At 53.4% G+C, this 20,706-nt stretch overlaps 3 protein-coding genes across 5 annotated transcripts in view; 1 reads left to right on the top strand and 2 right to left on the bottom strand.

Annotated features, from left to right (window-relative positions):
* Positions 1 to 1,052: 1,052 nt before the first annotated feature.
* CCR10 (C-C motif chemokine receptor 10) lies at positions 1,053 to 3,004 on the bottom strand. The gene is made up of 2 exons (XM_077164320.1): positions 2,958 to 3,004; positions 1,053 to 2,111 (listed from the first exon to the last, which is right to left on the bottom strand). The coding sequence occupies exons 1-2, from the start codon at positions 2,979 to 2,981 to the stop codon at positions 1,053 to 1,055; spliced, it is 1,083 nt and encodes a 360-aa protein (XP_077020435.1). The 5' UTR covers positions 2,982 to 3,004.
* Positions 3,005 to 3,625: 621 nt separating this feature from the next.
* On the top strand, positions 3,626 to 18,230 carry CNTNAP1 (contactin associated protein 1). Its single transcript, XM_077164321.1, has 24 exons — positions 3,626 to 3,871; positions 4,769 to 4,870; positions 5,033 to 5,226; positions 5,623 to 5,770; positions 5,860 to 6,063; positions 6,628 to 6,812; positions 7,353 to 7,496; positions 8,167 to 8,428; positions 8,898 to 9,047; positions 9,276 to 9,447; positions 9,931 to 10,037; positions 10,188 to 10,307; positions 10,679 to 10,882; positions 11,072 to 11,228; positions 11,315 to 11,442; positions 11,739 to 11,924; positions 12,392 to 12,613; positions 12,852 to 13,091; positions 13,997 to 14,350; positions 14,518 to 14,645; positions 15,099 to 15,192; positions 15,386 to 15,631; positions 15,736 to 15,783; positions 16,485 to 18,230. The coding sequence occupies exons 1-24, from the start codon at positions 3,808 to 3,810 to the stop codon at positions 16,763 to 16,765; spliced, it is 4,140 nt and encodes a 1,379-aa protein (XP_077020436.1). The 5' UTR covers positions 3,626 to 3,807; the 3' UTR covers positions 16,766 to 18,230.
* The window catches only part of EZH1 (enhancer of zeste 1 polycomb repressive complex 2 subunit), a 42,617-nt gene continuing 40,032 nt past the window's right edge, over positions 18,122 to 20,706 (bottom strand). For all 3 annotated transcript variants that reach the window (XM_077164318.1, XM_077164317.1, XM_077164319.1), the window contains one exon: positions 18,122 to 20,463. In XM_077164318.1, the coding sequence (XP_077020433.1) occupies positions 20,403 to 20,463 (61 nt within the window). In that variant the 3' untranslated portion in view covers positions 18,122 to 20,402. The remainder of the gene's footprint in view (positions 20,464 to 20,706) is intronic.

Genomic DNA, 20,706 nt, shown 5'->3' with positions numbered 1-20,706 from the left:
TGACCGGGACAGCGTTGCTGACCAGATATTAAAGTGCAAGAGTTGTCGCACGTGAACATGATTGTGCCGGTTGAGAAGGTGTGAAACAAAGACCAGGAATCAATGAGATCATCTCCAGAGATCATCCGGCCATGCCGTCCCCCAGACGAATAGTGACCTGCTCTAAGATTTCCTAGGGACCGAGATCCCATAACCATTTGCTTTCCTCCCAGTCTGGATCCCAGACCCTTGCTTTCAGGAAAGTTCTTTCCGATGTCTAACCTCCCTCTTTCCGGCAGGCTCAGTGCATTTCCTCGGATCTTGTCTCCAGGGAATATAAAGAACAAGGCTCCTACCCACATTCCCACCATGTCCATGATAAACACTCTGGAAATTTTCAAATTGCAATTCCCTCCTTGTCTTGGTTTTTATCCAAAGTGAAAAACTGCAGCTCAGCTTTTAAAATTAACCCTTTTCCCCCTTATCATCACAGAATCTTAGCAGAGATTGTAAAGAGGTAATCTAATCCCAACAGCCACTCAAAAGCAGGAACATTCTTGGCCTTTACCCTCCCTCAGTAGCCTCAGTCTGAATATTCCAGAGGCCAGGAACCTGGTGCTTCTTAAGATAGCCATTAACGGATAGCTCTGGTTGTTAGAAAGCTCTGCCTTCCACTCTTTCAAGAGGATCCCCAGCTCCTCCTCACTTGGCAGCTTTCCCACCTCACCTCTATTGACAGAGTTCTGGTGAAGGGGTGAAGATAGAGGCTCAGTAGACACCCCCCCCCCCCGGGCCTCTAAGCGTTTTCCACTCAGAGCCAAGTTGGGGTGGGGGGTGACCAACTGGTTCTGCCCTGCTACAAATCACTTACAAGTCGACGACTCAAAAATAGTAACAATTGTTGAGTTTGCATCTCATTTCCATGTTATCAATTTAATGTGGCAAGGCACAGAAACAATCCCTTTAGGTTCCTACCTTTTTCTCAGTATTCCCCTACCTTCTCCCCTTTCCCATTACTCTCCCCGGAATAATTTCCTCAGCCTGCCCTCTCCTCTAGATTCGCTGCTCTTGCTCTAGTAGGAGAAACTGTGAGTCTCAGTGGGAGCTGAGCAGGAAGACAGGCGGGGCCGGCGCGGGCAGCCGCCGAGGGGATGAGGCCCTGGGCTGCAGTCCCCACCCCGCAGCAGCCTCCGGAGGTCCTGGCGGAAGCGCAGTCCCAGAAAGGCGTAGAGCACCGGGTTGAGGCCGCAGCGGGCGAGGGCCAAGCCGCCGGTCACCAGCAGTGCCAGATCCTTGCGTTTGCTGGCGGGGCAGCTCCGCTCGCGGGCGGCCAGCAGATCGGCCGTATCCAGCAGCAGGGCGAGGCTGTAGGGCAGCTGCAGCACCACGAAGGCGGCCACCAGGGCCACCACGACGCGCAGCGCACGCCGGCGCTCAGGCCCCCTGGCGGCCAGCAGCGTGCGACCCAGGAGGGCGTAGCAGGCCGCCATGACCCCCAGCGGCAGCGCGAAGCCCAGGACAACCTGCGCCACCGCGCTCGCCCCCTTCACTGTCCGCGTGAGGCCCTCCGGGAAGATGAGGCGGCAGCGCCTCTGACCTTCCCGCTGTTCATCCCGGCTGAAGAGGAGCGCGGGCAGCGCCAGGAGCAGCGATAGCAGCCACACGATGACTGAGACCAAGTGTGTGCGGCTGGACACCGAGCGTCCCCGCCCAGACGGAAGGGCCCGCGCTATAGTCATATAGCGGTCGGCGCTGATACACGCCAGGAAGAGGAAACCTGCATGGAAGGAGGCCGAGTAGAGGCCAGAGATGGCCTGACAGGTGACACTACCCAGACTCCAGCCCTGCAGAACCCCGGCTGCTGCAAAGGGCAAGGTCAATGCCAGTAGGAGATCTGCCAGGGCCAGTTGGAATAGGTGGGCAGAAGTGGGGGAGCGGACAGCACGTCCAGCGGCCAGATGGGTGGCCAGAACCAGGCCGTTGCCAGCCAGACCTAGTGCAGCCACCGTCAAGGAGACACTGGGTTGGAAGGCCCGGCTGAAGGCCTGGACATCCGCTTTGTAGCAGAGCTCTGGTAAGGGTTCGGCTGAGTATGCCTCCTCATCATACCCAGAGTAGGGATCCCAAGAGACCTGAGGAGGTCAAGGTAAGAGGAGAGACCTGATTAAGACACCTTCTCACACACATCCCCTCCCAGAGATACCTTCTAAACTGAGAGCTCGTGTGTGGCCGGCTACAACAGTAGAAGGCAAGAAGACATTTACTCTTCTCCAAACTCTTCCCCTACCCTCTTTACGTGTCCCCAACCTCAGGGGAGCTTGGACTGCCCTTGCACCCCTCCCTCTGGCCTCTGCCTCCAACTTCCTGGGTGCCTTGAACAAGTCACTTGCTCTTTCTGACCTCAGTTTCGTAATATGTAAAGTAAGATTAGTAGTCCTAACCAGGCCACCTGACAGGGTTTGCAATGACAATTATTCGAAATGAGGAAGATAATGGATCTGAAGCATCTGAACTCTCCATGGGCTAAACGCCTTGTATTATTAATAAGTCTTAGAGCTTTGAGTCCCTTTGCAGCGCCCTCTCCTGGAAGGATGCCCTGATGCAGATTTGGCTGCAGATCCTGGACCTTGGACTCAGCGTCTTAGTTCCCTTCTTTCCTCATCCTCAACTTCTTCCTCCTGTACAACTTCACTGAACTACTCATGCCAAGCAGTTCGCAAAGGTTGGGGCTTAGGTCTTTTGGACTCAGTGGGGGACCCTGGGCCTCTAGGTTCAACGAACCGTTCACCCCCAACCCCAGCCTTGTAGCACTATCTGCATCTATCTGGAGGGCCCCTGGCCTGAGATACCTTCAGGCACTCTGGATAGGGCTCTAGAAGGGCAGAACCCTGTGGGGCCAGCTGGGGAATCCCATCCCTTTCCCCTCCCTCTCTGTAACCCCCACCCCACCCCCACTCCAGCCCTGCCCGAGCTCCCACCTGCTCTGTGGGCGCAGTCCCCATCTCTTGCTACACAGGTTTCTGAGGTATAGCCGCCGGGGGAAGTAGTTAAAATAGTGGTACAGGAAGGGGCGGGGGAGGGGCCACGAGGGAGGTGGGGATTAGGGTCTGTGGGTCCACTTTACTTAACTTTGTCATTCCTCTTCCCCGCCCCCCAAACAGAATTTTTTTACCCGGCCAGTGGAAAAACAATGAGTTTGGGAATATCATAATTTGCTAGGCAGCTGTGTGATTTTGACCTCTCTGATTCGGTTCTTTCATTAGCAGGACGGAATAATTTTAAAAATCCTGAATTCACAGGGTTTATGAGGGTACCCAGAACAGTGCCTGGACCAAAATTTGCCTTCAGAAAATGTTATATCTTGTTATATATCCTTCTCTCTATCTCCAGGCAACCCCTCCTTCCTCTTCTTCTTTTTTTTCGGGACCTCCAGCACGGCCATCCCTGCGGCCCCATCCCCCTGACAGCCTCGGGTTACTGGGGGTATTTCCCGGTGGTTGATGGCTCCCTGTCCCCGCCCTTTCGCAGCAGGGCTAAGGTGCGCGCTTGCGCGGGGTCGGGGAAAGCGGCGCGTGCCAAGAAAGACAGTCTGGGGAAGGGGGGGAGGTGAGAGGAGAGAGGGTGGGAAGGAGAGAGAGAAGAGCGGAGAGCCGGGAGGGAGAGAGAGAGAGGTTGGGGGAGAGAGGGAGGAAGGAAGGGGTGTAAGGAGGAGAGACAGCGGTTCACCGCGAACCCCAAGGGGAGAGCTGGGTGTCCGAGACGGAGCTGGAACCCCAGCCGGAGTCGGGCGCTGGGAGGTGGCCGCCAGGGACTCGTCAGGTCTGCACGATGCATCTCCGGCTCTTCTGTATTCTGCTCGCAGCGGTATCAGGAGCCTGGGGCTGGGGCTACTGTGAGTGCAGAACTTGGGGGCTGGTGGAAATGGGCGCGGGAACATAGAGGCTGTAGGGCGGGTCCCGCACCGCATTGCGGCTGGGTGGTCGCGGGTCCTTTCCCGGCCGGCGCGCGCCCGCTCACTCGCCTTCTTTCTTGCCTCTCCCCCGCGCTCCGCAATGCAGTTCCGAGGCTGGTGCGCGCGCCTGGGTTTGAGTCTGGGCTGGGAGCCCGGGATGGAGTCGGGTCGGGCGGGGATTTGGAGCTGGGATCCTAGCGGAAGCAGGTGCTTGAGATGTGGGTAGTACTGTTACCCTGGGCTAGGATTAAGATTTTGCCGGGGATTGGGGTTGGAGTTTGGAGCTGGCCCCGGGGCTAGGATTTGGGAAGGCGGCTGGTTTGTGGCTAGGATTCGAGCAGAAATTGGTGATTCTGACCGACGCTGAGGTTGGAGATGGAGCAGGTGATGGTGCTGGGACTGTCTGGGGTTGGAACCAAGGCCCGGATTTGGGGCTGGGGCACGGATTGAAGGCTGATGAGCGCGACTGAGGCAACAGCTGGAAGGCTGGGGTGGTGTACTGGGCTGACTCAGGTTCTGGAAGATGCTGAGGTTTGGGATTGGCTTTCGGGGAGTATTGAACCGGAACCAGTACCCGGGCAGCAACTGGGTTAGGGAAGGTATGGCGTTGAGCTGGTAAGGGTAGCCTGAGGGTCTTCCCAGAGGAGAAGGCAGCATCCCTGGATGGGCGTGCAGCTATTGCTGCAGCCCAGGTCGAGTAGATTAGATGACTTTAGCTAGGGTTGGGTCTGCTACTGGGGGCAAAGAAGGAGGAGTTCCAGTTGCTCCGTGGGCCTGGCCTTTGGGAAGGTCTGGGAGGGGCCCGCACTGACCAGCGTTTTCGTTCCCCCTCCCCAGACGGCTGCGACGAGGAGCTGGTGGCGCCTCTATACGCTCGTTCGCTGGGCGCCTCCTCTTACTATGGGCTCTTCACCGCGCCGCGCTTCGCCCGGCTGCATGGTGAGCGCTGAGTGCAGAACCGGGGTTAGGAATCTCCCGGGTGTGGTTGGGGTGGGGTGGAGTGTGGTAGGAGTGGGGGTGGGGTGTAGTGGGGGTGGGGTGAGGGAGCAGCTATTGGAAGGGGGAAAGCCGGCCATGAAAATACCCCTGCCCCTTCAAAAGGTATAAGCGGATGGTCACCCCGGATCGGGGACCCGAATCCCTGGCTCCAGATAGACCTAATGAAGAAGCACCGGATCCGGGCCGTGGCCACACAGGGTTCCTTTAACTCGTGGGACTGGGTGACACGCTACATGCTGCTCTACGGCGACCGTGTGGACAGCTGGACGCCGTTCTACCAGCAAGGGCACAATGCGGTACTCCGGACACCCCTGGCTCACACACTTGGGAAGCTCCCTCTGCTCCGGGCCCTGAGCCCGGCTCTGGCAGAAGAGGGGAGGAATGGTGATGAGAGCACAGATGAGGAGCAATGTCTCCACTCTGGGGACTCAGTCCAGACATCATCGCAGGGTTCAGGATGAAATCTAGCAGGGCTTCCCGAGGGAGGTGACATTTGAGTTGAGCTTTGTGGAAAGAACAGGATGATGGGCGAGGACACTCCAGGCTAGGGAAACAGTGCGCGGAGCCACAAAGGCAGGGCCTGCTTTCCGGAAGTGGAGATGACCTGGGTGTGACAACTTTGGGGTGGGAGTATGGGGGGAGATTAAGCAGAGAGTGGGGACGTGGTCACCCATCTCCCCCATCGTACGCAGACCTTCTTCGGTAACGTGAACGAATCAGCGGTGGTGCGCCACGACCTGCACTACCATTTCACCGCTCGCTACATCCGCGTAGTGCCTCTGGCCTGGAACCCGCGCGGCAAGATCGGCCTGAGGCTCGGCCTCTACGGCTGCCCTTACAGTAAGGGGGAAGGGGGCTGGTATAGCAGAAAGGGGCCGGGCCAAGAGTAACTTTCTGGGCCCCCTGCCCACCTACCGCCCATCTCACAGAGTCAGATGTGCTCTATTTCGACGGCGACGACGCCATCTCGTACCGCTTCCCGCGAGGGGTCAGTCGGAGCTTGTGGGATGTGTTCGCCTTCAGCTTCAAAACTGAGGAGAAGGACGGGCTGTTGCTGCACGCAGAGGGCGCTCAGGGAGACTACGTGACACTCGAGCTGCAGGGGGCACACCTGCTGCTGCACATGAGCCTGGGTGAGCTCGGCGACCCGGCCCAACCCCCAGGTCTCTCCCACCGCGCTTCTCCTGGCAGCTCCTCAGCACATGGGGTCTTCCCCTTCCCTACAATCTGGACAACCCACCTTTTTCTTGTAGCATGTGGTTCTAGCAAAGCACTGGAGATGTGGATTTCAGTCTCAGCTCTGCTTCCTGCCAGCGGTGTGACCTTGGACAAGGCACTTCCCTGAACTTGTTTCCCCATTGTAGAACACATATATACAAACATAAAAAGTTATTATTTTGACTCTCATTAGATTCCCATCACACCCTCATGATGCAGATAGAAGCTGCTATAATGCCCTCTGAGTTTTACAGATGGAACTGAGAGGCTCAGAGAGGTAAAATCGCTTACTCAACATCACACATTGACCAGAGGGGCAGCTCCATCTCAGGCCCCAAGCACATTCATCTATCTGTCCGCCCTTCCTGGCTGTCCTGGGTCCTGTGCAGCCCCTCCTCTGTGCTGCTACTACATCTGGGGACTAGAGTTTCAGGGGTTCTCTGAGGTCAAGTTCTGACCCTGCCCCACCCCACCCTCAGGCAGCAGCCCCATCCAGCCGAGGCCAGGTCACACAACGGTGAGCGCTGGGGGCGTCCTTAATGACCAGCACTGGCACTACGTGCGTGTGGACCGATTTGGCCGTGAAGCGAATCTCACCCTGGATGGCTACGTGCAGCGCTTTGTGCTCAACGGTGACTTCGAGAGGCTGAACCTTGATACCGAGGTGAGTAAGGTGGGGAGGCGAGGCTTGAGGGGGCAGAGAGAAGGTGTAACTTCTCCCCGGGAATAAGGACCTCTCTTTCCTGTTCTCAAATCTCCTAGCAGTGCGTGGAAAATTTGTTGCTCTCCAGAAAGGCCTGGGTTTTTGCTGTCAGCATGCAGATTCCCAGGTGCCACCCCAGAACAACTGAGATGGGGCCTGGAAGTCTCAATTCTGGGGATCAGGCGAGGAGGGAACATGATCCTTTGGGATCCTCCCACAACTCTATGGAGTTGGTAAAGACCCTGGACCCGATCTGCAGATGAAGAGTCCCAGCCAGAGCGGTTAAGTGACATGCCCAAGGGCGGGCAGCTAGTTTGTGGGCTCAAACCTAGGCCTCGGCAACATGTGCTTTGAGATTTAACACAGACACTGGGAAAATCTGTTTCGAGTCTTTTATAAAGCCTGGCCTGGTGCTTGGGAAACTCTATAGCGGTGGAACGCTAGAAAGGTGTGTGCAGGGGGGGCGCGCCCGGGGAGTTTCTCACCCTATCTGGTCTGCAGATGTTCATTGGGGGTCTCGTGGGCGCCGCCCAGAAGAACCTCGCCTATCGGCATAACTTCCGTGGCTGTATAGAGAACATAATCTTCAACCGAGTCAACATCGCGGACCTGGCCGTGAGACGCCACTCGCGGATCACCTTCGAGGCCAGTGGGCAGGGGGATCTGGGAGGACGGGATCCCAGGACCCCTCTCTTCCCAACCAGATGCTCAGGTGGGGGGTATCACTGACTCCTGGGAGGTGCAAATCGCCCTCTTCTCCCCTCTCCCCCCTCCTCTTTAAGAAACTGGTCGGGTCCAATCATCTCAGTTAGTGGACGGGGGGAAAAAGGAGGGGGAAAAGAAGGGGAGAAAGGGGGAGTGGCTTGGACAGGGGTCACGCAGTTGAGCCTTGGATGAATAGGGACTCGAACCCAGGCTTATTCCGTCCCCCATCCCTTCGGATTTAGAAGCGTGTACGCATGTGTCACCGCCAGGACCGGGGCGGGAGCCAGGCCTGTAGCCCTAAATTGCCGCTCTATGCTGGGAAGAAGTGAAGGAGATGATCCCCCTTGAGACGGTGTAGATCAGCTTGTAGCGAGGGAGCGGAGGGAGCAGAGTCGGAAAGGCCGATTGGATTGCGGTTCCTCTCGGCAGCTGAACAAATGTGTTCCGGGGAGGGAGCGGTCATGGTGGGAGGGTCACCCAGTGAAGAGAGTCTTAAAACTAGTGGGAAAACCGAATTCTGAGCACAGGCATGGGTAGCAGCGAGGGCCAGGAGAGGGTGCAGCGGCTCAGAGGTATTAATAGGTCCTTGCTCCCCACCCCTACCCCCCAGGGTAAGGTGGCATTCCGTTGCCTGGACCCGGTTCCGCACCCCATCAACTTCGGAGGCCCTCACAACTTCGTGCAAGTGCCTGGCTTCCCACGCCGGGGTCGCCTCGCTGTCTCCTTTCGCTTCCGCACCTGGGATCTCACCGGGCTGCTACTCTACTCCCGCCTGGGCGATGGGCTGGGCCACGTGGAGCTGATGCTCAGCGAAGGGCAGGTCAACGTGTCCATCGCTCAGACCAGCCGCAAGAAGCTTCAGTTTGCCGCTGGTGAGGGGGGGTGGGCACCAAGAGGCCAGAGAAGGACAGAGGGGCACCAGAAAATTGTAGGCCTGGATCCAGACCTTCAGGGAGGGAGAGAGGGGAGTAAAGAGAAGCAGGGCAGGAGGTCCCAGGGCAAAGGTGAGAGTGTTTGGAGGGCCTGGGGAGGCAGGTCTGAGGGGAATAAGGGTGATCAGAGAAGCTGGAAGACTGAGAGTCCTGGCATTCTCCTAGTTTCAGAGGGTGTCTGGGGATGTTCTAGGTTCCTTTGTGACTTTGCAGACTCTGTGTCAGTTGCTGGGGCTATGGATAGTGAAGAGAGCCATCAGGGTGGCGACCAGTCAGTGTGTTAAGCATAATCATGGGCACTTAGGCCTTTTGTTGTTACAGAGTGGGGTTGCTGCTGCTCCAGACAAGCCACTCTTTCCACTCTAGTCACTACTTCCCCCTACCCAAACAATCCTTCTTTCTCATCCAGGATACCGTCTAAATGATGGCTTTTGGCACGAGGTCAATTTTGTGGCACAAGAAAACCATGCAGTCATCAGCATTGATGATGTGGAGGGGGCAGAGGTCAGGGTCTCATATCCATTGCTGATCCGAACAGGGACCTCATACTTCTTTGGGGGTAAGTGGGAGCCAACCTGGCCAGCCCCCTGCCTCTGAGTGTGAAGGCCCCACCCATATCCACCCAGATGAGGCTTCATGGAAAGCTTTGTAGGGATAAGGCGGTTTACTGCTGTTGTCTACACTTGGTTCTAGTCCCCTTCCATCATGTCTGCTTTTCCCTTAACTCCATGGGGGAGGTTCTTTGGGGTCTTCTTTGGGGAGGGCCTCACAGGGTTGGTTGCTCCAGGTTGTCCCAAGCCAGCCAGTCGATCAGGCTGCCACTCTAACCAGACGGCATTCCATGGCTGCATGGAGCTGCTCAAGGTGGATGGTCAACTGGTCAACCTGACTCTGGTGGAGGGCCGGCGGCTTGGATACTATGCTGAGATCCTCTTTGACACTTGTGGCATCACTGATAGGTATCCAGACACCCCTGTCCCTGCAAGAGATGCCCCTCTCCAAAGCCCTTTCCCATAGTCTCCCATGGGAGTGGCCTTCCTCAGTAATCCTTTTCTCTGTTCTCCTTGTCTGTGCTCCTCAGTCCCCAACCTGGGGGTACCTCCTTGATCTCTTGTTTCTTCCCTCAGAGTGACACATGCTCACGATCAGTATGAAACATTTGCTTTGGGTCCTGGAGGGTTTTCTCTTTTGCATGTGTGTGTGTGGGGGCGGGGGAGGTAGGGTAGGGCATCAAGCATTTTTCAGAAGGAGGAACTGTGTAGTACTTAAGCCCTGAGGACTGCCTAATGCCCTAGTATCTGGGGATAAACTTGGCTAGTTGGGGGCGGGGGGACACTAGCTTCTGGTTCTACCAGGAGCCGGTAGTTAAGCTTGTGGGGGTTAGACCCCACTCTTCACCTTCCAATGAGGCTCCTTTCCCTGGTGCTAACCCCTTCTCCTAGGTGCAACCCTAATATGTGTGAGCATGATGGACGCTGCTACCAGTCTTGGGATGACTTCATCTGCTATTGTGAACTGACAGGCTACAAGGGGGAGACCTGCCACCAACGTAAGCCAGATGGTGTGGGGTATGGGGGAGTTAGGGAAAGGGGAGATCAGGAGAAGGAGCTGGATATCATGAAGTTGCTACAGATAGCAGGGCTAGGGCTCCTAGTCCTCTAATCCTATAATTGTCTTTCCCCATCCTATCACTTACCAGCTTTGTATAAGGAATCTTGTGAGGCTTACCGGCTCAGTGGAAAAACTTCAGGCAACTTTACCATTGATCCTGATGGCAGTGGCCCCCTGAAGCCATTTGTAGTATACTGTGATATCCGAGGTAAGTGGCTCTAATGGGTGATGAAGGGGCAGCTGACAAGGCAATATGGGATTGTGGGAGGAATAGCAAACGATAGTGGGGCAGGTGAGGTCTAGTAAGATTAAGCTATGGTAGGGGTAGGGGAGTGTAGAGGGCAAAGGGGACATTCAGGAATGTGTGAGGCTAGGGCCTTACAGATAAATTCCAGCCCCCTGATCCAATCTGGCTATTTCATGGCCAGCCTACAATGTAGAGGGCCCAGGACAGGACTGGAATGGAGCTACTAGCCACATTTGTTAGTCCTGGGTTTCAGCAATTGTGGGGGAGGTGGGCATGGAGATGGGTAAAGAACGCCCATCTCCAGCCAAAGCTCTGCCCCTCTCCTTCTCCAGAGAACCGGGCGTGGACAGTTGTGCGGCATGACAGGCTGTGGACAACCCGGGTGACAGGTTCCAGCATGGAACGGCCATTCCTGGGGGCCATCCAGTACTGGAATGCCTCCTGGGAGGAAGTCAGTGCCCTGGCCAATGCTTCCCAGCACTGTGAACAGTGGATTGAGTTCTCCTGCTACAATTCGCGGCTGCTCAACACCGCAGGTTAGGGTTCCTCAGGTGGAGAGACTGAGGGGAGGTGCTGGGAGAAGGATACTAATGAGTCCAGCTGAGCTCTGGCCTAGAGTATTCATGTAAGGCTCTGGGCTGGTTGGAAGGGCTAAAGAAGGGTCTAGAGGCGAATGGAGGGACAGAGACTGAAAGACTGGAAATTATTCTGCACGTTTTCTCCAGGAGGCTACCCCTACAGCTTTTGGATTGGCCGGAATGAGGAGCAGCACTTCTACTGGGGAGGCTCACAGCCCGGGATCCAGCGCTGTGCCTGTGGGCTGGACCGGAGCTGTGTGGACCCTGCCCTGCACTGCAACTGTGATGCGGATCAGCCCCAGTGGTGAGGAGAGCAAAGGAACAGGGCTTTTTCCAGACCAAGGGAAGCTGAGAGCCAGAAGGCTGAGGCACTGCATCCTGCTTCCACAGGAGAACCGACAAGGGACTGCTGACCTTTGTGGACCATCTGCCTGTTACCCAGGTGGTTGTGGGGGATACGAACCGCTCCAATTCTGAGGCACAGTTCTTCCTGAGGCCTCTGCGCTGCTATGGCGATCGTGAGTGGCAGACACCTTTGTGTGTCCTCCTGGGGTTGGCTTTCCAGTTTCCAAAATCTAGGTCACCTGAACTACTGGGGGTCTCTAGGACACACTGCCAGACACTCTGCTCCACGTACTTGTTCCTCTGCATCTTACTGCTCTTTCATTACACTTTTCAGTCTCCCTTTGACCTTGTGTCTTCCTTACCCCTAACTATCCCCCTTTGTTCCTTTTACCCCACCCCACCTGAGGCTCCCTCACACCTCCATCTTCCAGCCTCCCTGACAAGGCCTTCCCTCCATCTGGTTTTGTAGGAAACTCCTGGAACACCATCTCCTTCCACACTGGGGCTGCACTACGCTTCCCCCCAATCCGAGCCAACCACAGCCTTGATGTCTCCTTCTACTTCAGGACCTCGGCTCCCTCAGGAGTCTTCCTAGAGAATATGGGGGGTCATTTCTGCCAGTGGCGCCGACCCTATCTGCGGGTGGAACTCAACAGTGAGCAGGCAGACTGGGAGGGACACAGGGTAGAGGAAGGAGCTCTCTGGGCAGACATGGGTTGCTGGAGGCTGGGGTACGAGGCAAGGGCAGATGCCCTTTGGAGAGGAAGCATGGAAAAGTTATAGATGACTGTGGATTCTAGACCCAGCCCTGTCTTGATACCTGCTATGGGATCTTGGGCACTCACTTTGTCTCCTTGCTGGGTCTTTGTGAATAGGGAAGTTGGGCTCCTGAGGTCTCTGTCCTCTGATTGGCTATGCTTCTAACCTGAGAGGTGGGGTTGAGAAGCTGACTTCAGGAATCTAATTTGGGCAAGACCACAGTATGAGGGTTTTGTCCAAGGCTGTAGACAAGATGGAGGGATATTCAGAGATCCAAAAAGGTGAGGAAGACAGGTTGTATTGGGCAAGGAATCTATGAGGGATCTTGGAGATCTGAGTCCTCTTTTCTCCCACATTGTCTAGCATCTCGGGATGTGGTCTTCGCCTTTGATGTGGGGAATGGGGATGAGAACCTGACAGTGCACTCAGATGACTTCGAGTTCAATGACGATGAGTGGCACCTGGTCCGGGCTGAAATCAATGTGAAGCAGGCCCGGCTACGCGTGGATCACCGGCCCTGGGTGTTGCGACCTATGCCTCTGCAGACCTACATCTGGCTGGAGTATGACCAGCCTCTCTATGTTGGTAAGCAGCAGCATCCTTTTCCTTCCCACCCTCTCAAAACTGCTCTGCTTGTTCCTAGGAGCCCCAAGTCTTAGGTCCCAGTGCCCTCTACCTCAGAGTGAACCAAGGTCCCACCTCTCCTCTCCAGTTCCTAATAGCCTATTTCATTCTTCTAGCCCCTTTGGCTCCCTTCTAACCTCCCAAATTTACTCCTGTCTCTGGCTCTATACCCATTTCTTAACCTGCCCTCCCTTCCCAGGATCTGCGGAGCTTAAGAGGCGCCCCTTTGTGGGTTGCTTGAGGGCTATGCGTCTGAATGGAGTAACTCTGAATCTGGAGGGCCGTGCCAATGCCTCTGAGGGTACCTCCCCCAACTGCACGGGTCACTGCATCCACCCCCGCTTCCCCTGTTTCCATGGGGGCCGCTGTGTGGAGCGATACAGCTACTATACATGTGACTGTGAACTCACGGCTTTTGATGGGCCATACTGCAACCACGGTCAGTGCTGCTAGTTAAAGGGGTTACAGGCAGTCATAGGGGATAATGGATGTAGGGAGGGCAGGGAAGGAAGATAGGATGTTAATCAGCATCAGGGAAAACAAGAGGTGTCCCTTGTTCTTGAGCTCTGAGCTGGAGAAGTCAGGGAGTTGAAAATGCTGTGTGACTCCAAAGGCATAAAGTCAGATGAGAAAGGAATGATACAGCTAATTGGTACTAAAAGAACTCAAGAACAGCAAGCACATGACTGTCCCATCTTCTCACCACCACCATGGTAACACAGGCTCCATCCTTACAAGCAGAGCCTTCACAGGCTGTACAATGCCCTATGCCATTTCCTACTCAATAATTGCTGTAGTACCAAAACATGTCTATCACCTGGCTCTTGGTTAAGGCAAGTCTTGAAACTCACCATAGCAAGATTCTGTACATATACCCAGACTGTATCCTCCCTAAGTCTGATCTGGGGGATTTGTGAGCAGGCAGGGTATTGGTGGGAGGAGTCTGGTGGACCAGGGGGAGACAGAGACTTGGGGAAGACAGAAGACCTTTGGTCTTGGTTTGGAAGTGTGAGTGGTGGCAAATGTACAGGCTAGGGTGAGGATATGTGGGTTCTAATCTTGGTTGGCCACTTACAGTGTCCATGGGGAAGTCACTGCCAATCTCAGTTCCCCATTAGTAAAATGTAGGGGTTGGGTTAGATGATTTCTTAAGTTTCTTATAGCTTTAAGATTCATTCTGTGAACAGAGAGAGGAGCTTGAGGTGATCCAAAAGCAAATGGAAGGTTGGGGTGATGGCAGAAACTGAGAGCAAGTCTTAGGGGATGTGGGTGAATGCCATATAAAATCTCTGAATGTGGGAATGAGGAGTGTGGGGGCTCTGACCTCACTGCTTCTGAATTCAGATATTGGCGGCTTCTTTGAGCCTGGCACCTGGATGCGCTATAACTTGCAGTCAGCACTGCGCTCTGCAGCCCGGGAGTTCTCCCACATGCTGAGTCGGCCAGTGCCAGGCTATGAGCCCGGCTATATCCCTGGCTATGATACTCCTGGCTACGTGCCTGGCTATCATGGCCCTGGGTACCGCCTGCCTGACTATCCTCGGCCTGGCCGGCCTGTGCCTGGCTACCGTGGACCTGTCTACAATGTTACTGGAGAAGAGGTCTCCTTCAGCTTCAGCACCAACTCCGCTCCAGCTGTCTTGCTCTATGTCAGCTCCTTTGTGCGTGACTACATGGCCGTGCTCATTAAGGAAGACGGTAATCTCCCATGGGATTTCTCTTTCAACTCCACCTTCCCCCAAGCACCCTTAATTCTCAAAGCTATGGATTCACTAATACAAGGACCCAGGCACTCCTAGGAGACAAAGATTGTGGGAGCTGGCAGGGAGTTCTGTGGTGACAGTCTCTCTCCTCTCACTCCACAGGGACCCTGCAGCTACGATATCAGCTGGGCACCAGTCCCTACGTGTACCAGCTAACCACCAGACCAGTTACTGATGGCCAGCCCCACAGTGTCAATATCACCCGGGTCTACCGTAACCTTTTCATTCAGGTATGTGGAGAAGGTGGGGGACCAATTCACATCATCATCTCATGATCTAGGTCATGGCACCCAAGAAGACTATCAAATATTTAACCTTTGTATAGCACATTTCAGTTTACAGAGGATTTTGGCATGTACTACCTCACGTGACCCTCACAACAGCTCTGTGAGGGAGTTCAGGTAGGCAGGTACTCTTATTGTCTCTGTTTTACAAATCAATAAAGAGGGTCGGAAAATAATTTTCTCAGAGTCAAACTGCTAGTGAGCTGGAAAGATAGGGCTCAAAAAAACTGCTTTTTTCTTTTTTCCCTAAATCCTACATTTGGGTCCAGAGGTTGTCGATGTAGTATGGAGTTAGGACTCACCCCAACTGGCACTCAATTTGGACAGAATGAGAGTGCCTGCATTGTCCTGATCATGTCTGCCTCTGATCCCCCCTCCCCCTCCCCCTTCCATTCTCAGGTGGACTACTTCCCATTGACAGAGCAGAAGTTCTCACTCTTAGTGGACAGTCAGTTGGACTCACCCAAGGCCTTGTATTTAGGGCGTGTTATGGGTAAGCTGTGGATGAGGGTGAGTAACAGGTGAGGAGTAGTGGGTAAAATCTGTGGAGCCTGAAGGAGATTAAAGGAACACTGAGTTGGGAATGGTAGTGAGATGGTTATACAAATGAATGGGAAACCTCCAGACCGTGTAAGGGCTACCGGGTAGCCAAAGTCCCTTTCTTTCTGGGACTGCTTTTCCCTCAGAGACAGGAGTAATTGACCCGGAAATCCAGCGCTACAACACACCAGGTTTCTCAGGCTGCCTGTCTGGTGTGCGATTCAACAATGTGGCTCCCCTAAAGACTCACTTCCGAACCCCTCGCCCCATGACTGCTGAGCTTGCTGAGGCCCTTCGAGTTCAAGGAGATCTATCAGAATCTAACTGCGGAGCCATGCCACGTCTCTTCTCAGAGGTGCCACCTGAGCTTGACCCCTGGTACCTGCCTCCAGGTACATTCCCAGAACACAGAAAGAGGGAAGGGAGGGACAGCAGGGAAGGGAAGTGATTCTTAATGTGGGGGCAGTTTCTCCTAACTGTGTTTTCTCTTCTTCAGACTTCCCATACTACCATGATGATGGATGGGTTGCCATACTTTTAGGCTGTAAGTAACACTGATCACCACTTTAACCTCCCAACTGTACCCTCTAGCTGTTAACATTCCCTCCCTGGGCTATGGGTGGTGAAGGTCCTAGGTACATGATGGTGCAAAGAAGAATGAGAGGGTGGGCCACGGTGGCTCAGCAGGCAAGAATGCTTGCCTGCTGTGCCTGAGGACCCGGGTTCGATTCCTAGTGCCTGCCCATGTAGAAAAAAAAGAAGAATGAGATAGGTTATACCAGGGTAGCATATAAGTTTGATATTTATCTAAGGGGCTGGATATTTTTGAATGTTCGAAGGTGCTATAAATTTTTTTTCAACACAGTTGTATATTCATCATCATGATCATTTCTTAGAACATTTGCATCAATTCAGAAAAATAAAATGAAAAAAATTCATACATACCATACCCCTTACCCCTCCCTTTCAATGATCACTAAAGATGCTATAAACTTTTAATTGAGATGAAATATTGAATTGGGGCTATAGCTAAGGAATGAGGAAACAGGGGAAAGAACTACAAGGGATGTGGAAACAGAATATTAGAAATAGAAGATGGCAGATTGTGTCAGGAAATTAGACCTACCAAAGACTTCGGAATAGCCTGATGTGGTTGTACAGCTGCATTGGCCCAAAGCGTATGTGTGTTTGTATGTAGAGAAAAGTCCAAAGATCTTCCCTGAATTGTTCCTTTTTTCCTCCCAGTTTTGGTGGCCTTCCTGCTGCTGGGGCTTGTGGGAATGTTGGTGCTCTTCTATCTGCAAAATCATCGCTACAAGGGCTCCTACCACACCAATGAGCCTAAGGCCACCCATGATTACCATCCTGGAAGCAAACCTCCTCTACCTACTTCGGGCTCTGCCCAGGCCCCAGTTCCTGCCCCAGCTCCCACCCAAGTTCCTGCCCCAGCCCCAGCCCCAGCCCCAGCCTCTGGCTCCCGGGACCAGAACCTACCCCAGATCCTGGAGGAATCCAGATCTGAATGAATCAAAAGGGTTTCATGGACCAAGTCCATCTCCCCTGAATTTTCCCAATTCCTGTCTCCACCCCACCTTGTCAGGGACATTTGGTTCCTCTTAGCTGGTCTGCCCATCCAGAAGATACCCCTCCTGCCAAGTTTGGTCAGCAGAGTTATAGATGGGACCAAGGAGAGTAGCTGAGCCTTACTGCCTACACCAATGCCCTGCCCATTCCTGTTTCCCCAGGGCAGCCTCATGGGGGTGGGACAGGCCCTTCCTGCCATCCTTGTCCCAGCTGTTGCCAGGGATTAGCAACAGAGTGTAGGGGAGATTAACTGTTTCCCTTCAAATGTCCAATCTCAGCAGGGACAGATGTGTGGAATTGCAGGGATGCCCAGGGTACGGGGGGGAGGAGGCTGCTAACTCATATCCCCCAGCCTCCTCCCGCCCCTGTAGAATGTCTTCCATCTGCTTCCACTCAGCTGGGGGTTAGGGAGGGCTTCATCACCATTCCCCACCACTATTTTTGTTTTTTACACAGAGACCAAGAAGCCTCAGTATAGCACCTTAATACCTCCGCTGCTTCACATGCTTTAGCCAAAGCCATAAACAAAAACTTGCAATGTAGAGAAAAAGTAACGTAGATACCCTGACTAGCCCTCTACTCTTCCACCCTCTTCCAAGATATGCAATAGCCTTGGTGCCTGTCCAAAGGCTTGGCCCCCTCTCCAATGCATGAGGAGTTCTCTTTCCTCCGCTCAGAAATGCTGCTTTATTTGCCCAGGAGGTCATATTCTTTATATATATATTTTGTTGCAAAGTCTCTGAGAAACTATATACTACTCTAATTTTTTAATTATCAGTTTATATATAAAAGAGAAAATCAATTGACTGTCCTGTCCTGTGCTGTGCCCAGTCTGTAGTTTGCTTCTCCTGTGTTGGAAGTCTCATGAGTTCTGCTGGTCACTTACCCAGCCTAATCCAGACCTCCACTCTGAAGCAGGGCTGAGCCTGCTGTGCTCTCAGACTTGGAGCTGTTCCAATAAAGGCAGAGTGGTAGAGCTCCAGTCTGTGTGTGGTGCTGACGTCTTGGTTAGGGGTATGGGGGATGATTTTAAGGGAGCTAATTTGAGAGCTCAGAGATTTCTAGGGAGAATCCTCAGAACCCTGAATCACCTGCCAGGGGCCTGACTGGATTTTGCTAATACTTCATCCCCTGCCTACCTCACGTACACAGTATCTTGGCCTTATTTATATTCCTCAACCCTAGACCTCAGTGGATAAGTGGGGTCTAGAATACTGAAGCTTTAACCAGAGCTGCTCCTCTACCACCACCCCGGGATCCTTCCAATCCCCAAAGAGACAGGACACAACTTGCCAAAATGGATTCTACCACTTTATTCAGATTAGAGTTCACAAGCCACAGGACTTTAAAGTGCGTGAAATTCACCGGCAATAAAGCCACACATATATCAGCCTCCCCCAGTCCTTGCCACAGTGTTCCATCCATCATCACATGCCTTGGGGGAAGGTATTGAGACTGATCATTAAAGGTGAGGGACAGCAGGAGGGAAAGGAACTGCTGGAGAAACAGGAGGGGTAGTGATCTGAAACTGGGGAACAAGGGTTCGACCACAGTGATTCTGCACACTGAGGGGAGGATGGGGTCAGTCTAGCCTCTCAAAGGTTGGATATACTTTCTTTCTTTTTTTTTATCTAATCATTGTAGCCAGCCCCTGCTGTTTCAGATGGACCTAACTCCTCCTCCACTTGTCTGGTTTTCCCTTATAATTTCTGAGTAATTCAGGGTCCACAGTCCAGCTTCATGTATCCCCAGCACACATAATTAATACAAACCACAGCAGAAGCAGGTTTCAGAATCATGGCTGGGGCTGGCCCAATTGGGTGGGAAGATGGTTTCTGTCAGGAGCTGGATGGGAGTGTGCTGACTGCAGGCACACATGTGCCCAGAAACATGGTGAGTGAGAGCATGTGAGTGTGTGTGTATGTCCACTAAAACCTAATGAGGAAGTGTGGCCAAAGGGAACCCCACACTTTGCTTCATGGATAACCAGGGGGGTGGAGGAAAGGCATGGCCAACACAAACTAGGGGAAGAGGCTCTGGTTCCCCAGAGAGAAGGGAGAAGCCTGCTCCCTATTCCATTATCCTTGGTCCTGCATGAGTTGTTCCTCATCCCAGCCCAACACTACTTATTCCTTGCCAGCTCACAAGCCAGCCAAAGAGACAGGGCAGCTCTTGCTGGCCCCATTCTCATTAGATTCTTTTGTTTCAAGCGAGCTCTACCTTCCTCCCCAGAAAATAAGGCAAGAACTGGAGGGCCACCTCTCTATTCCTTTCCCCTCCCTCAAGGGTAGGATTTGGGCTGGGTCCTAGAGACCTTAGCTCAAACTCCACCCCAATTTCCAGACCTTCTAAAAGAAATAAAGTGCTTTGCTCTGCATGAATCCCAGAGAAAACAGTACCACCACCACCAGGACGGGTGGTCTGTCCTCCATATTTCAAATACCCCCTGCCAGTCTGTACTCCATGTGTGATGCCATCCTATACAAATGCAACTTGGTAGCCCTTCACCCACCAAACAGACATTGCCAACTCACCCTTGCTAAACAGCAGGTGCTAGACAGAAAAGTGAATCACACCAACAATCATTCCCTTCTCTCACCCAGGTTTAGGCACATCTACCCTGACAGATAAGCGACAGAGGCCCCTTATGGGGAACAGAAGACCTGAAAATGACTATCAATCCAGGGAACCAGAGCACTCTCACCTAGCCCATCACATATACCGTAATAAGCATTGCAATAGTGGTACATGCCTGCCTGGAGTTGCTAAGCCAGAACCTTGGAAGGAGATGACAGGGTGCTGGCACCTGCTCCCAGGAATCTGAAAACAGATTCTCCAGAACATACAGAGAGGGCTTTCTCAAAGTCCTCTGGGTCCCAATTCAGTAGAGTAACTACTGCTGTCAGGCTGTTTTTCCCTCTGTCCATGGATATAAGGTTCTTGGCTTTCCTTCTCCCAGCCTTGAATATCAGTGTATATAGAACCCACACTCTTTCAGCCTAAATCCTGCCATGAGGGAAGAGGGAGCAAGATGACCCATCTCCCCTCTGAATTCACTCTGTGCTGCCTGTCAGACTCATCTCTAATTCAGACCATTCGTAGGCTCCAGGTACCAAACTTCACTTAGCCTGTCCTCTCCAGGACTAAGGACCACAGAGAGATATACCTGGCGACTCAGTTACATAAAGACCCTTGATTTGGAAAGTTACAATTACAAGCTAACGCTTGTTAGGAATTGCTAAGCTTATTCCTGAAGCCCATAGCCTGGACAGGTGACAAGAAATCAAGCATGTCATCTATCCCGGGCTCTCAGGGTGAGCTCTCTTTCTCTGAGGCCTGAGATGCAGTCTCCTCTTTCTGCAGCTCTCTCCTGGGAGCCCAAGCTTTAGCTGCCTCTTGTCTCCCCTCTCACTGGGAGAGTTCTGACCTCACTGGACACAGCAGAGGCCTCACTACAGAGGGAGTGGGTGGGGGATTTCTCAGTATGGGAGACAGTGCAGGAAACTCGAGCAGCAGTGGTGAGTGCATGAAAGCAAAGACAGTGCCGCTACCGTAGAGCTGGTATGGGGCCCAGGAGGGCTAAAGGACATCAGTTTCCCTCTCGATCCCCACGTATTTGAGGGCATCAGCTTGGCTGTACCTGTCCCAGAGCAGGGAGGAGAAACCAGGTTACTATCAAGGCTTCTGTGATTGAATACGTGGAGATCCCTCCCATTTCACTACCCCTCCCACTCCCCAATGGTCATTCGCAATGCTGCCACTTCTGAGGCAAGGTACCTGAGATCAGAACCAGGCGCCAGCTTCAACCATGGTGCCAGCCATAATCTTTCATCCCTATCACCCACCCACAACCCTCCAAATCAATTTCAACAGTCACCATCTC

Source organism: Tamandua tetradactyla, chromosome 6, assembly GCF_023851605.1.
Source record: "Tamandua tetradactyla isolate mTamTet1 chromosome 6, mTamTet1.pri, whole genome shotgun sequence".
NCBI classification, from domain to species: Eukaryota; Metazoa; Chordata; class Mammalia; order Pilosa; family Myrmecophagidae; genus Tamandua; species Tamandua tetradactyla.
Note: the sequence above shows the minus strand (reverse complement) of the source record. Positions and strands in the feature narration are given on the sequence as shown.

Excerpts from the sequence above, each read along its gene's own strand:
- CCR10 (XM_077164320.1), bottom strand. The coding sequence starts at position 2,981 with ATGGGGACTGCGCCCACAGAGCAG. Across the intron at positions 2,112-2,957 it reads GGACTGCGCCCACAGAGCAG|GTCTCTTGGGATCCCTACTC; the intron begins GTGGGAGCTCGG and ends TGACCTCCTCAG.
- CNTNAP1 (XM_077164321.1), top strand. The coding sequence starts at position 3,808 with ATGCATCTCCGGCTCTTCTGTATTCTGCTCGCAGCGGTATCAGGAGCC. Across the intron at positions 9,448-9,930 it reads ACTTGTGGCATCACTGATAG|GTGCAACCCTAATATGTGTG; the intron begins GTATCCAGACAC and ends CCCTTCTCCTAG. Across the intron at positions 11,229-11,314 it reads GATGCGGATCAGCCCCAGTG|GAGAACCGACAAGGGACTGC; the intron begins GTGAGGAGAGCA and ends CTGCTTCCACAG.